Below are 13,186 nucleotides of genomic sequence, written 5' to 3' on the forward strand. Positions count from 1 at the left end.
GCCCTATCTAGTGCTCTACCTAGTGCCCTATCTAGTCCCCTACCTAGTGCCCTATCTAGTGCTCTACCTAGTGCCCTATCTAGTGCTCTACCTAGTGCCCTATCTAGTCCCCTACCTAGTGCCCTATCTAGTGCTCTACCTAGTGCCCTATCTAGTGCTCTACCTAGTGCCCTACCTAGTGCTCTACCTAGTGCCCTATCTAGTCCCCTACCTAGTGCTTTACCTAGTGCTCAACCTAGTGCTCTACCTAGTGCTCAACCTAGTGCTCAACCTAGTGCCCTACCTAGTGCTCAACCTAGTGCCCTACCTAGTGCTCAACCTAGAGCCCTACCTAGTGCTCTACCTAGTGCTCTACCTAGTGCTCTACCTAGTTCCCTACCTAGTGCTCTACCTAGTGCTCAACCTAGTGCTCAACCTAGTGCCCTACCTAGTGCTCAACCTAGTGCCCTACCTAGTGCTCAACCTAGAGCCCTACCTAGTGCTCTACCTAGTGCTCTACCTAGAGCCCTACCTAGTTCCCTACCTAGTGCTCTACCTAGTGCCCTATCTAGTCCCCTATCTAGTGCTCAACCTAGTGCTCAACCTAGTGCCCTACCTAGTGCCCTGCCTAGTGCTCAACCTAGTGCCCTACCTAGTGCTCTACCTAGTGCCCTACCTAGTTCCCTACCTAGTGCTCTACCTAGTGCCGTACGTAGTGCTCTACCTAGTGCCCTGCCTAGTGCTCTACCTAGTGCCCTACCTAGTTCCCTACCTAGTGCTCTACCTAGTGCCGTACGTAGTGCTCTACCTAGTGCCCTATCTAGTGCTCTACCAAGTGCCGTACCTAGTGCTCTACCTAGAGCTCTACCTAGTGCAGAGTGTAAAAGAGAATTTGAGATTATTTCGTTTGAAACGAAGCCACATTTCTGTCCTTCTCTACAGATAAAAGTATTGGCACCGTGGCCTTCCTGAGGCGGATGTGTTGCGATGACGTGATTATGTGAATTCATCGATCTCGTGTTTCGGCTCTCGTGATGGTTGTATTAGTTTCTGGATCCGAGAGGAAAATGTAAACGAATCCTCGCCTCTAATTAAAGCTTCACACCAGACTGAGAGCAGACGCAGGTACAGAGGAGCTGTGAACATCACTCAGCTGATCCATCACTCAGACCTCCGAGGTGTTAAAGCACACACACACACGAGAGCATTCAAAACGCAGGAATGTGGGCGGGGCTGGGAACAGCGCACATTACTGACCAATCACAAAAGCGAGAGAGTGAAAAAAACACAGCTTTAATCATAGCCAGAGGGTCATGTGATCACAATTACACTCAGCTCCAGAAATTTGCGCATCGGGAAAGATGGGTAAAAACGTGTGTGTTGTTTAATCTCATACTTACTCACACACACACACACACACACACACCCTATTCAGAATGCATTCTTTTAATTGCTGAAACCATTCACTAATATTCACTTACATTAATTAATGACTCTAATTAATTATTAGTTCTTAATTATATTATCCTCATTTTTCTTTCCTTTATTCGCTGTATAAACTGTTTTGTGCTACACACACCAAAAAGACAGTTCATCAACACACACACACACTTCAGTATTTCAGAAAACACAATAAACTCAGATTCACGGCGAATGTGTGTGAGATTGATCTCCTCAGCAGCCTCAATATGGACGAGTGTGAGATATGAACTCACACTATTCCATCTCCAGCGCTCTGAGACTCTCAGGCTTTCACTCACTCTGAGTTCAGGAGCCTGGAGGGAACGAGGGAAATGGCAGCAGAGGTTTTTTTTCAGCCTTTCAGAAGGAGAAATGAAACGTCTAGAGAGCAGACGGCTTGGAAAAAAAGTGCTCCAGGGTTGTGTTTTTCTCTCTCTCTCTCACACACACACACACACACAAAACCATGCCAGCGTTTCCACCTGGAGGACTCGGCTGCAGATGTTAAGAAAACAGAAACAGCATTTCTCTTCACACGTGACGACGATCAGCTACACCTTCGCTACGGAATAAACCACCGCGTGTGCTGCTGTTAGAGGAAATGAGTCAACGATGACGGGCGGCGATGATCTCACCCACGATTACAATTTAATATTTATCCAAGAGAGTGACACATCCTGATTTTTATGCATTTATACAGTAGTTCCTGTTTTTGCTTAAAGTTACAGCTTCCCGGACTGAGTCCCTGACCACCAGCTGTTACCATAGAAACATATTAGAACATCAGGATAACATATTTAGCCTTAATATAAACCTGCTGTTACAAAGACATATTCTTTTTACCTTGATTAAGTCTATAGGATTCTATAAATTATATTCCAAAGAAAATGATAATAATATAAAAGATGATTTTTTCCCATGTAAAAACCCATAGGTTTTTACAAACTTTTGCACTTACCCCATCTATGATTTTAGATCAGTGTCTTGTTCCAGAATGCACCACATTTCACCTCAAACATTTTTAAAATATACATATTTCTTAAATTGTAAAAATCAAAGCGCAAGTGACACTTTTTCTCATGTAAAAACCAAGGGGGGCACAAACTTTTGCACCTATCGGATCGTATGGGTTTTGAGTATTGAGTTATTTTGATGACATCATCACCGAGCGCCTGTTATTAAAAGGTCACGATAACACAATCCGATCTCAAACAGCAGCTCGATGTCCATAAGCAGATCAGACACTCAGGCTGATTGGATTTTCTCTCTGTAAGAGCTCAAGCATGCACACACACACACACACTTCACCAGGCTCTCATATCTGTTTTTGCAGTAAATCAAATCAACATCTGCAGAACAAACAGGCTAGTGAATATCTGTGAGCAGAAAATCAGAAACCCAGAACCCAATGCTAATCTGGTAGCTATAGACTTCCATTACTTGTTAGCTACATTAGCATTATATCTTAAACCATGCAACTGAAGACACAAACACTCATATCAAGCTGCATCGCTGACACTAGATAAAAAAGATTCAATAGAAATGTTTAACAGTATAACACCATAAGAGAAGATATTGAGACCTATTATAATCATCTGACTAATTTCTGGACCAGAAATATGTACACGAGTGAGAAGGGAAGCACATAACATCTGATGTATGTTTAAATCTTTAACCAAAACTTTTTTCCCTTTTAAAGTCAGGTGATTGTTAGAGGTCTGGAATATAAAAAAAAGATAAGTTACACAGTAAAATCATGATCCATCTTCTGATTCTTACGTGTAGAAAAATAGTACATACCGCTGCTTTAACCAACAAATTTATGGACCAGAAAAAAACGTAACCATGGGCTTTAAGAGTTTGTTACTCTGCAGCTGCGTCTTGTCACGTAATTAAAACGTGACTGGAAATATTTAGGAAAAAATACACTTACTGCAGCTTTAATCAACAGTGAATGTCATTAACATATGACTCATTTCTGGCCCGGAAAGCTGATGAATTATAAAGACATACTGACGCTTTAATCAGTGGTGGGTTGTGTTTTTTGTTGTTGCGGTCGGTGTTTTTCTGACCTGCCGCGAGCTGCATCCAGCCGCAGATCTTGAAGACGGTGGCGGTGCTGCAGAAGAAGAAGAGCGCGAAGCAGCCGATGCAGGCGAGCACCAGCACCATGGAGGTGGCCACGAAGAAGGACGCGGCCTTGAAGGCTCCTGAAGGGATGGAGCTGAAGTCAGAGAAGGTGCCGTGGCAGGACAGCTCGCGCGCCACGCCGTTACCGATGCAGTAGTGGAAGAGGCCGAAGTAGCCGACCTGCGGGGTCTCCGCGCCGTCGCCGATCCAGTAGGGCTGGATGAAGCACACCACGTTGACGATGGCGAACAGCACGGTGAAGATGGCCCACAGCACGCCGATGGCGCGCGAGTTCCGCACGTAGTTCGTCTGGTAGATCTTGGCGGCTTCTGATGCGGGGAGCATCTCTGCAGGGTTTCTGTGCAAATCTCTCTCTAAAAAAGAAAAAATAATAATAACCCCCCCCCCAAAAAAAACTCAAAAACAGTTCACACGGCTTGGTAGACCCGGTCAGTGCGCGTGATTCATGCGGTGGGCGCGTGCCGGCTCCCCGTGACCTCACACAGGTGGAGACCTGAGCAGGTAGAGAAATGATTAGCAAGAGCCCGAAATTCCCCCTCAGAGCCTCTCCTGCTCCATTTCTCCCCGCTCCGTGTGATTATGCCGCATTGATATAACCGCCTCGCTCACTGCGCCTCGTGCACTGCTTACAGCTCCTGTAGCAGCAAATAATGACGTCTCAACATCCACAACCCAGGCTTTGACATCACCCAATAACCGGATGCTCGCGCGCTGAAACGGTGCCTTCAGGACGCAGACACGGTGCTCATGATGCCGCGATGGAGCTCATGCGACTGCGGTCATAATAATAATAACATGAATACTAATACCAGCAGTCTGACGCGCGCGCATCCCGCACCCAGTGTCCATCTCTCCTTTAATACAGACCATCTCACACACACACACACACACACACGCACACACTCCGGCTGGTCCTTATGCTGAAATGTAACACGGAGCAACAAAAAACGCCCCTTTGACGAAAATGAGACGGATTAAAAACCCCCCAGTGTCGCGCTATCACCCCACAAATACCCCCTCTCCCCCTCCCCCTAGCGTTACACCTGCCCAGAACACACACAGGTAAAGGATGAGAAACTTCTGCCACCTGGTGGTGAGAAACGGAACTACACACCGTCCTGAAGTGACGAGCAGTGAGCCGTGTCTGAATCACTGACATTCCCTCAGAACCACAGCACACATTTATTTAATAAACATAAACCCATTATCAATACACATATTTTTGTTTAATATCTTTACATGCTTATAAATAGTTATACAATTTAAATATGAGTTTAATAGCTAAATTAATATATTTCTTTTTTTAAAAAACGTGTTTCAAATGTTTTTCAAATGTTTTTTTTTATTAATTTCCCCTCATTCTTTCTGAATATCATTTTGTTCTATTTAATTCAATTTAATTCAATTTTATTTCATTTCATTTTTTTATTCTATTTAATTCAATTTAATATTATTTTATTTTATTCAGTATTTTTTATTTTATTTTATTCTATTTTATCTTAGTTTATTTTATTTCATTCTATTCTATTTCGTTTCATTTCATTTTACTTTATTTTATCTTATTTTATTTTATTCTATTTTATTTCATTTATTTAATTTAATTTAATTTAATTTAATTTAATTTAATTTAATTTAATTTAATTTTTCCTTTTTTCGCCTTAGTTTTGGGTCAAGTAACAGCGCGCGAGAACGGAAGTGGCGTCACAATTCGGAAGTGACGTTACTGCCCGCGGCACGACAGAGCGCGCGAATCTCACTCGTGTGTGTTGATGTGTTTTGTGGCTCCGGGTTCAGGAGAGTAAGTTGTTATATATATATATATTTGTGTAATTTATTTTTGTTAGGAGAAATGTTATTTTTAAATAACAGCTATTATATCAGTGTGTGTGTGTGTGTGTGTGTGTGTGTGTGTGTGTGTGTGTGTTTGAACAGTTTGTGTGCTTTTTGTAACCAACCGTTAAGTACGTTGCTATAGTAACGGTTAAGTAGCTTAGCAAGTTAGCTCGACTAGTTAGTAAACGTCAGTTTAGTGTAACTAGAGATAAAAGGTTTAAATGTTAAAATGATATTGAAGTACCCGTTTTGAGGGTTGTGCCGTGTTTCGGCGCATGCGCACTTAAACTGAAGCTCATCATACGTTCTGACACTGAAGGTATTTTTTCTAAAGAGATTAAAGTAATAGATTTGACCAGACTGTACAAAATAATGTATAAACATTACAACACTGACACTGAGAGCTTGGACATCACCCTGAGGTTAAATGTCAGTGTTTTCTTTCCTTTCCTGTAATTCCACTGTAAAGTAAGTGTGTGTGTGTGTGTGTGTGTGTAGATGTTGAAGATGCCTGGAGCAGCACTACAGTGTTCTGGATATCCTGAAGATAAACTCCAGACTCTGACAGAACGACTGACATGTCGAGAAGTGCAGACAGGAACCCTGCTCTCTCTTATGGGGGAGGTAACACACACACACACACACACACACACATACACACACTCCACCTGTAGTAAAGTCCCTGAACACTGAGTGTGTGTGTTGTGTGTGGAGCAGCCGGAGCAGTACAGCTATCCATCGGTGTTTGTTTACGGCCACCGAGCGACCGGAAAGAGTCATGTCCTCCTCACGCTGCTTACACACCTGCAGGTAAGAGCCAGATCAGTGTGTGTCAGATCAGATTGTGGAAGGGTTCAAGTCTTAACTGTGTGTGTGTGTGTGTGAAGCTCCCCCACGCTGCAGTCAGCTGTGTGGAGTGTGTATCAGCAGGACTGATGTTCGAGCAGGTTTTATCGGCTCTGTTCGGGCCGGACGCCGCGTCTCTCCTCCCACGCTGTCCATCCCTCTCGGACTTTGTGAGGATCTACAGACAGGCGTGTGTCCAACATCCTGCTCAACAAACACGCTACATCGTGAGTGCGCAGAACTTTACCTGCTACACTCACTGGAGACGCCGACACAGACGTCTCTGTAGGCATTTAAGAACAGGAGACGTGTCTTTTACAGTAAATGGGAAGAGGATATCTAGGAAGTCTAAAGTGACTTCGGAGAACACATGCCAAGGATTCGTTCTGAATCATTTGGAAGAGTCGACTCTTAGTAATACAGAATCATTAAAAAAATTTCTACAATATGATTAAGGGGAAATTCTTTTAACATTAGAGCTGAGCTGAGCTGATGATGAAAACCCAGTTATTTTGTTAGACTAGTAAAAGTGTGTGTGTGTGTGTAGGTCGTGGAGAAAGCGGAACTTCTCAGAGACATGGAGGCAAACCTGCTGCCTGCTCTGCTGCGCCTGCAAGAACTGGTGATAACACACTACTGTACAAAACACTGATTCAGCTCACACACACACTGTCACACACTCACCCACTTTCACACTGCCTCGCTCATGCTCACGTTCACTCTCTCATGCTCTCACATACTCTGCACTGACATACAGACAGAACCAGGGTTCTCTGTGAATCACCTGTTACTATAGAAACCATAATGTACTACAAAGAGTGCATTAATATAATTGAAATGAATCGACCAATCAGAATCCTAAACTCAGGTCTGATGTTAATGCAGTCAGTACGGAGTTACAAATAACCCGTGTGTGTGTGTGTGTGTGTTCAGGTAGATGATAATGTGACGGTTTTCCTGCTCAGTGAGATTGTGTGGGAGAAATTTCGCCCCAACACCGGCTGTTTCGAACCCCTGCTGCTGCACTTCCCTGATTACACTAAAGGTAGCACACACACACACACAGATGTTTTTCTGTTTCCTGTTCTGTAATCAGCACAGTTTTAATCAGCTGTGTGTGTGTGTGACAGCGGAACTCCTGCACATTCTATCTCGAGACTCTCACCCCTCACACACACCTGAGTTTTACTCGTCATACATCAACATCCTGCTCGGGGTTTTCTACTCTGTGTGCAGAGACCTGAGGGAGCTACGCCACCTGGTAACACACACACACACATTGTAGAAGTATTGTAATGTTTATAAATTTTAAAAAGTTTTGAAATGATTTGAAATTAAATGTAGTGTTTGTTTAGTTGTTTACTGTTTACCTGTTTAGTTGTTTATATTTTTTATCTGTTTTCAGACTTAGTTATTTATTTACTTGTTTACCTTTTTATTTGATTGTTTATTTATTGAACTACTTATTTATTTATCAAATTATCTATCTATCTATCTATCTATCTATCTATCTATCTATCTATCTATCTATCTGTCTCTATCTATCTATCTATCTATCTGTCTCTATCTATCTATCTATCTATCTGTCTATCTATCTGTCTATCTATCTGTCTATCCATCTCTTTATTGTTTTATTTAGTTGCCCATTTATTTATTTATTTATTTATTTATTTATTTATTTATTTATTTATTTATTAACCAACTTTATTATTGATTTGCTTATCTACTCATTTATTCATTTATTTATTTGCTTATTAATTTATTTATTTATTAACCCATTTACTTATGAATTTATTTATATATTTAATTACTTATTAGTTTTCTTATTTTTTGTAAAGCTTGTGTATTATTTCTTTTAAATCTTGTTTGTTTATTTATTTAACCATTTACCTATTGATTTGTATATATATTTATTTCATTGTTTTCTCATCTATTTCCTTTCATTTTACCTATTATTTAAATGTTAAATTTATATTTTATTATTATATTTATTATTATATTATATTTATCAATTTTTTTATCTAAATATTTTTTATTTCATTATTCATGTATCTATTTTGCATGTTTATATATAATTGTCTAATTATTTACTTTCCTGTTTTCTAATTAATTTATTTAATTTGGTTTTTTTTATTTACTTATTTACTCCTCTTTAACAGGCTGCATTGAATTTCTCTAAGTTCTGTGAGCCGCTGGAAAAAGGAGAAGGTAAAACATGGCACTTTTAATAATAACTAATACTGTGTCGTTATGAAGGTGTTATAACAGGCTAACAGATGGCTTATAAACACCTCAGTACTCTTATATGTTTATATTCAATTTTTTTTATTATTATTTTAAACATTAAGTGATAGTAGATACTGAAATTTTGCTCAAAATATGAATTGATCACGAGTGTAAGCCGTGAGATGCGGTGTGTTTGAGTTGTAATTCCTCCTTTAAAGCCCGAGAGAGCGACACACACAAGCTGTGGAGGAACATGGAGCCTCACCTGAAGAAGGCCATGCAGAGTGTGTACCTGAGAGAGGTGTCCAGGTGAGTCCAGCACAGCGCTGATATTACAGCAAGTGCTGAAAATGCTCATTATATCACTGCTGACTGTGTGTGTGTGTGTTCCTCAGTGTTCAGTGGGAGCAGCAGCAGGTGGATGAGAAGGAGGCCACATCTCTTAGAGGTAAACACAGTGACAGGAGAATAAATGTAATCTCACGTTCAGTGTAATCGTTATGTTCATCCTCTCGTGTGTGTGTGTGTAGGTTTATCAGCTCACACTCATGTAGAACTGCCTTATTACTCCAAATTCCTGCTGATTGCAGCGTACCTGGCCTCCTATAATCCAGCCCGGACGGACCGGCGCTTCTTCCTCAAGGTCAGATTATCTCCTGATGCTCTTTATCCGTCCATCATCCAGTGAGCTCTGACAGTGGACACTGGAGTTTTAGTGAGTTGATGATATTAACTTTTTTTCTCTTTCTGAACAGCATCATGGAAAAATGAAGAAAACCAATTTCTTGAAGAAACATGAAAAAGTGAGTGTCTTATTTCAGCTATGTAAGGTCTCATTAGCTCCTTCAGATTTAATATCTCAGATTTTAAGATTCAGACACTGACAGATGGGTGGATGGATCTCTCTCTCTCTCTCTCTCTCTCTCTCTCTCTCAGACGAGTAACCATCTGTTAGGGCCGAAGCCGTTTCCTCTGGACAGGTTGCTGGCGATCTTTTACAGCGTGGTGGACAGTCGAGTGGCTCCGACAGCCAGCGTCTTCTCCCAGGTTATTACACCTCATTAACTTTTATAAACACTGAACATCACACACCTATGTAACAATCCTCAGCGGGCGTGACAGGATAACTAACAGAGTGTCAGTGATGAGTCAGATTAGGCCACAGAGGGCAGCATTATCAAATCAGGTTTATTAGATACTCTGTTGAATACTGTATCAGGACTGTCCCACATCAGTGTTAAAATTTGGTTACAAATGTACATAAAATATAACAAGAACACATCATAAACACACAGCATCACCCCTAGACTAGACTCTCCCCTTAGATTAACCCCTAAACACACAGCATCACCCCTAGACTAGACTCTCCCCTTAGATTAACCCCTAAACACACAGCATCACCCCTAGACTAGACTCTCCCCTTAGATTAACCCCTAAACACACAGCATCTAGAAGACGAAAGAGTTCTAGCACAAAATACTGAACAGATATGCAGCAGAGTGACATTAAAGCTGTTATGAACAGAATAAAGTCATGAACAGAATGCAGGGTCATCCTGAACACTAGGGATACAACAATACAGTTAACCCACGGTTCAATACATACCCCGTTTTTACCCACGGTTTTCGGTTCAGTTCGGATGGCTTGGCAAATTAAAGATTTTTTTCATTATTCTTTGTTTAGGTGACAGGAACAGTAAGATATTAAGAAGAAAAAAACTGGTTTTAGTTGCAATTCTCTTTATTTTACTTAAATGCAAAATCAACGTGTACACATTCATAGTGTACTGAAAATAGTGAGATATAAATTAGCTCTTGTATGACTTTATTACAGGAGACGGGTTTGGACGGCGCTCTTTATTTCCCAATCCGCTCTGTAATGACCAGTCAGGGTGAGAGAACTCTCTGTAATGACCAGTCAGGGTGAGAGAACTCTCTGTAATGACCAGTCAGGGTGAGAGAACTCTCTGTAATGACCAGTCAGGGTGAGAGAACTCTCTGTAATGACCAGTCAGGGTGAGAGAACTCTCTGTAATGACCAGTCAGGGTGAGAGAACACTCTGTAATGACCAGTCAGGGTGAGATACAACTCTCTGTAATGACCAGTCAGGGTGAGATACAACTCTCTGTAATGACCAGTCAGGGTGAGATACAACTCTCTGTAATGACCAGTCAGGGTGAGATACAACTCTCTGTAATGACCAGTCAGGGTGAGATACAACTCTCTGTAATGACCAGTCAGGGTGAGATACAACTCTCTGTAATGACCAGTCAGGGTGAGATACAACTCTCTGTAATGACCAGTCAGGGTGAGATACAACTCTCTGTAATGACCAGTCAGGGTGAGATACAACTCTCTGTAATGACCAGTCAGGGTGAGATACAACTCTCTGTAATGACCAGTCAGGGTGAGATACAACTCTCTGTAATGACCAGTCAGGGTGAGATACAACTCTCTGTAATGACCAGTCAGGGTGAGATACAACTCTCTGTAATGACCAGTCAGGGTGAGATACAACTCTCTGTAATGACCAGTCAGGGTGAGATACAACTCTCTGTAATGACCAGTCAGGGTGAGATACAACTCTCTGTAATGACCAGTCAGGGTGAGATACAACTCTCTGTAATGACCAGTCAGGGTGAGATACAACTCTCTGTAATGACCAGTCAGGGTGAGATACAACTCTCTGTAATGACCAGTCAGGGTGAGATACAACTCTCTGTAATGACCAGTCAGGGTGAGATACAACTCTCTGTAATGACCAGTCAGGGTGAGATACAACTCTCTGTAATGACCAGTCAGGGTGAGATACAACTCTCTGTAATGACCAGTCAGGGTGAGATACAACTCTCTGTAATGACCAGTCAGGGTGAGATACAACTCTCTGTAATGACCAGTCAGGGTGAGGAGATAATTATTATATTATAATTATTTTTTGTGTCTCTCTGAACCAGTTGTGTCTGAATGCTGGAAGGAATCAGATAGGGGACTGTGGTTTTTTGGGTTCCTGTGTTACCTGCTCTGCCATCCTGTTTCCACACAGTGATCTCTCTGTGTGATGGAGCTGCAGATGTGTGGTCATGTTGAAGTATTTCCATGTCAGTAGGTAACTCGTGTGGAACAGTGCTTAAACACAGTCATGTTTTGTTTAGTGTTTTTGTTTCATCGCCATCACGGTCCACAACAAATCCGAAATGTCCCCACACCACAGATCTGAGAGATGGTGCTGCTTCCTCATATTTGTTGAAATCTGACACCAGCATCGCTAGCATGGTTACTGCCCCTAACTTTAGCGCTCACTGATTGGATATTTACTCGCGGGGAGGCGTGTCTGTCTCAGCGCGTAGACATACAGTACAGGCAAACACAAACAGGTGGTTCAGAGAGTAATAAAAAGCTTGGGTATTATTGTTTTAAGGAAAAACCGCGATTCACGCATATTGAACCGTGGAGGTCGTACCGAACGGTTCAATATTATATTGAGTATTGTGGCATCCCTACTGAACACCATGCTGCCACTACCATGCTTCACACACACACACACACACACACACACACACTTCGCCTGCTTTGCTAAAGTTGTATTAATGTTGTATTTTTGTCTTGTAGATTTCCTCTCTGGTTACTCTGCAGCTCCTCACTCAGGTGGGACATGATGACCAGCTGGACTCTCCTAAGTATAAGTGTGCAGTCTCCCTCGACTTCATCCTCGCCATCTCCAGGTGTGTGTGTGTGGTCAGGAATAGAATACATGAGACTATACACTGGTCAGGTGTTCTCTATAACAGCAGCTCTGACAGTAGCGCAGGTTTATAATAATGCCCTCCTTTTTATCGTCTTCATAGGACCTGTGCAATAAAAGCTACATTAATATTAAGCAAGTTAAAAATAACTTTTCTTTTTTTTTTCTCTCTCTCTTTTCAGAACAGTCAGCTTTGACATTGTGAGGTACCTGTATGACTTCCTGTGAAGGAAACTGCTTTCTGATTGGACAGGAACACTGTGACTGAAGTGGGAGGGGCTTGGATTGTAAGCTCTGTGCCATGATTGGATAGATCAGTCCATGTGGGAGGAACCATGCTGAGTGTTGTGGGTGGAGCTCAGGTGTTATATGTTTAAATATAAAATCGACACAGGTATTATCTCTCGTTTTGGAGACGATGTGCAGCGACAGGTCTTTGCATCATAATCAAAGCACTTCTCCTCGTCACACATCATGGATTTCATACGTAAAACTCACGAGGACCGGTGTGTTTCTGTTTTTGGATTCAGACGGGGAAGTGGGCGTGGCCTAATATCCAGTTCTCACTACTGTGTAGTGGCTGTAGTTAGACGTTCCACTGTCCTGGGGTCTGTTAGTATTATAAAGTTTGTAATAAATGACTAAATAAATTGTATTTCCACATACATCAGAGTGATTTCTTATTATTTTGTAGTTTAGAACACATAAGTTGTTGAATGTAAGTTGAAGGTTTCTATAACCTTTTGTTTGGTTTTAGCCTCTAAAGCACAAATCTCCAGTCCTCATGACATCCTCACGTCCTCATACATTCACCAGTTAGTATTTTCAGCAAAGATTAAATAAAATAAACCATGAAGCTGCATGTGCCACCCAGGCACAGGAAAATTAATGCACTGTCTAGAATATTACAAATAACATCTATGTAAAAAGATAAGTTATTGTTTATTG

General features: G+C 41.5%; 2 protein-coding genes across 2 annotated transcripts in view; one reads left to right on the forward strand and one right to left on the reverse strand.

Moving 5' to 3' along the window:
* The window catches only part of lhfpl3 (LHFPL tetraspan subfamily member 3), a 29,775-nt gene extending 25,183 nt beyond the window's left edge, over nt 1–4,592 (reverse strand). The window contains exon 1 of the mRNA XM_058417662.1: nt 3,513–4,592. Within this exon, the coding sequence (XP_058273645.1) occupies nt 3,513–3,915 (403 nt within the window). The 5' untranslated portion in view covers nt 3,916–4,592. The remainder of the gene's footprint in view (nt 1–3,512) is intronic.
* A 672-nt stretch (nt 4,593–5,264) lies between these two features.
* On the forward strand, nt 5,265–12,918 carry orc5 (origin recognition complex, subunit 5). Its single transcript, XM_058416616.1, has 15 exons — nt 5,265–5,389; nt 5,923–6,048; nt 6,142–6,234; nt 6,312–6,497; nt 6,818–6,892; nt 7,204–7,315; nt 7,401–7,531; nt 8,430–8,478; nt 8,715–8,805; nt 8,892–8,944; nt 9,027–9,139; nt 9,252–9,299; nt 9,433–9,543; nt 12,106–12,218; nt 12,421–12,918. The coding sequence occupies exons 2-15, from the start codon at nt 5,923–5,925 to the stop codon at nt 12,464–12,466; spliced, it is 1,347 nt and encodes a 448-aa protein (XP_058272599.1). The 5' UTR covers nt 5,265–5,389; the 3' UTR covers nt 12,467–12,918.
* The last annotated feature ends 268 nt before the right edge of the window (nt 12,919–13,186 follow it).

This window comes from Hemibagrus wyckioides, linkage group LG19 (assembly GCF_019097595.1).
Source record: "Hemibagrus wyckioides isolate EC202008001 linkage group LG19, SWU_Hwy_1.0, whole genome shotgun sequence".
In the NCBI taxonomy this organism is placed as follows: Eukaryota; Metazoa; Chordata; class Actinopteri; order Siluriformes; family Bagridae; genus Hemibagrus; species Hemibagrus wyckioides.

Excerpts from the sequence above, each read along its gene's own strand:
- orc5 (XM_058416616.1), top strand. The coding sequence starts at position 5,923 with ATGTTGAAGATGCCTGGAGCAGCACTACAGTGTTCTGGATATCCTGAA. Across the intron at positions 6,498-6,817 it reads CTCAACAAACACGCTACATC|GTCGTGGAGAAAGCGGAACT; the intron begins GTGAGTGCGCAG and ends GTGTGTGTGTAG. Across the intron at positions 8,945-9,026 it reads GGAGGCCACATCTCTTAGAG|GTTTATCAGCTCACACTCAT; the intron begins GTAAACACAGTG and ends GTGTGTGTGTAG.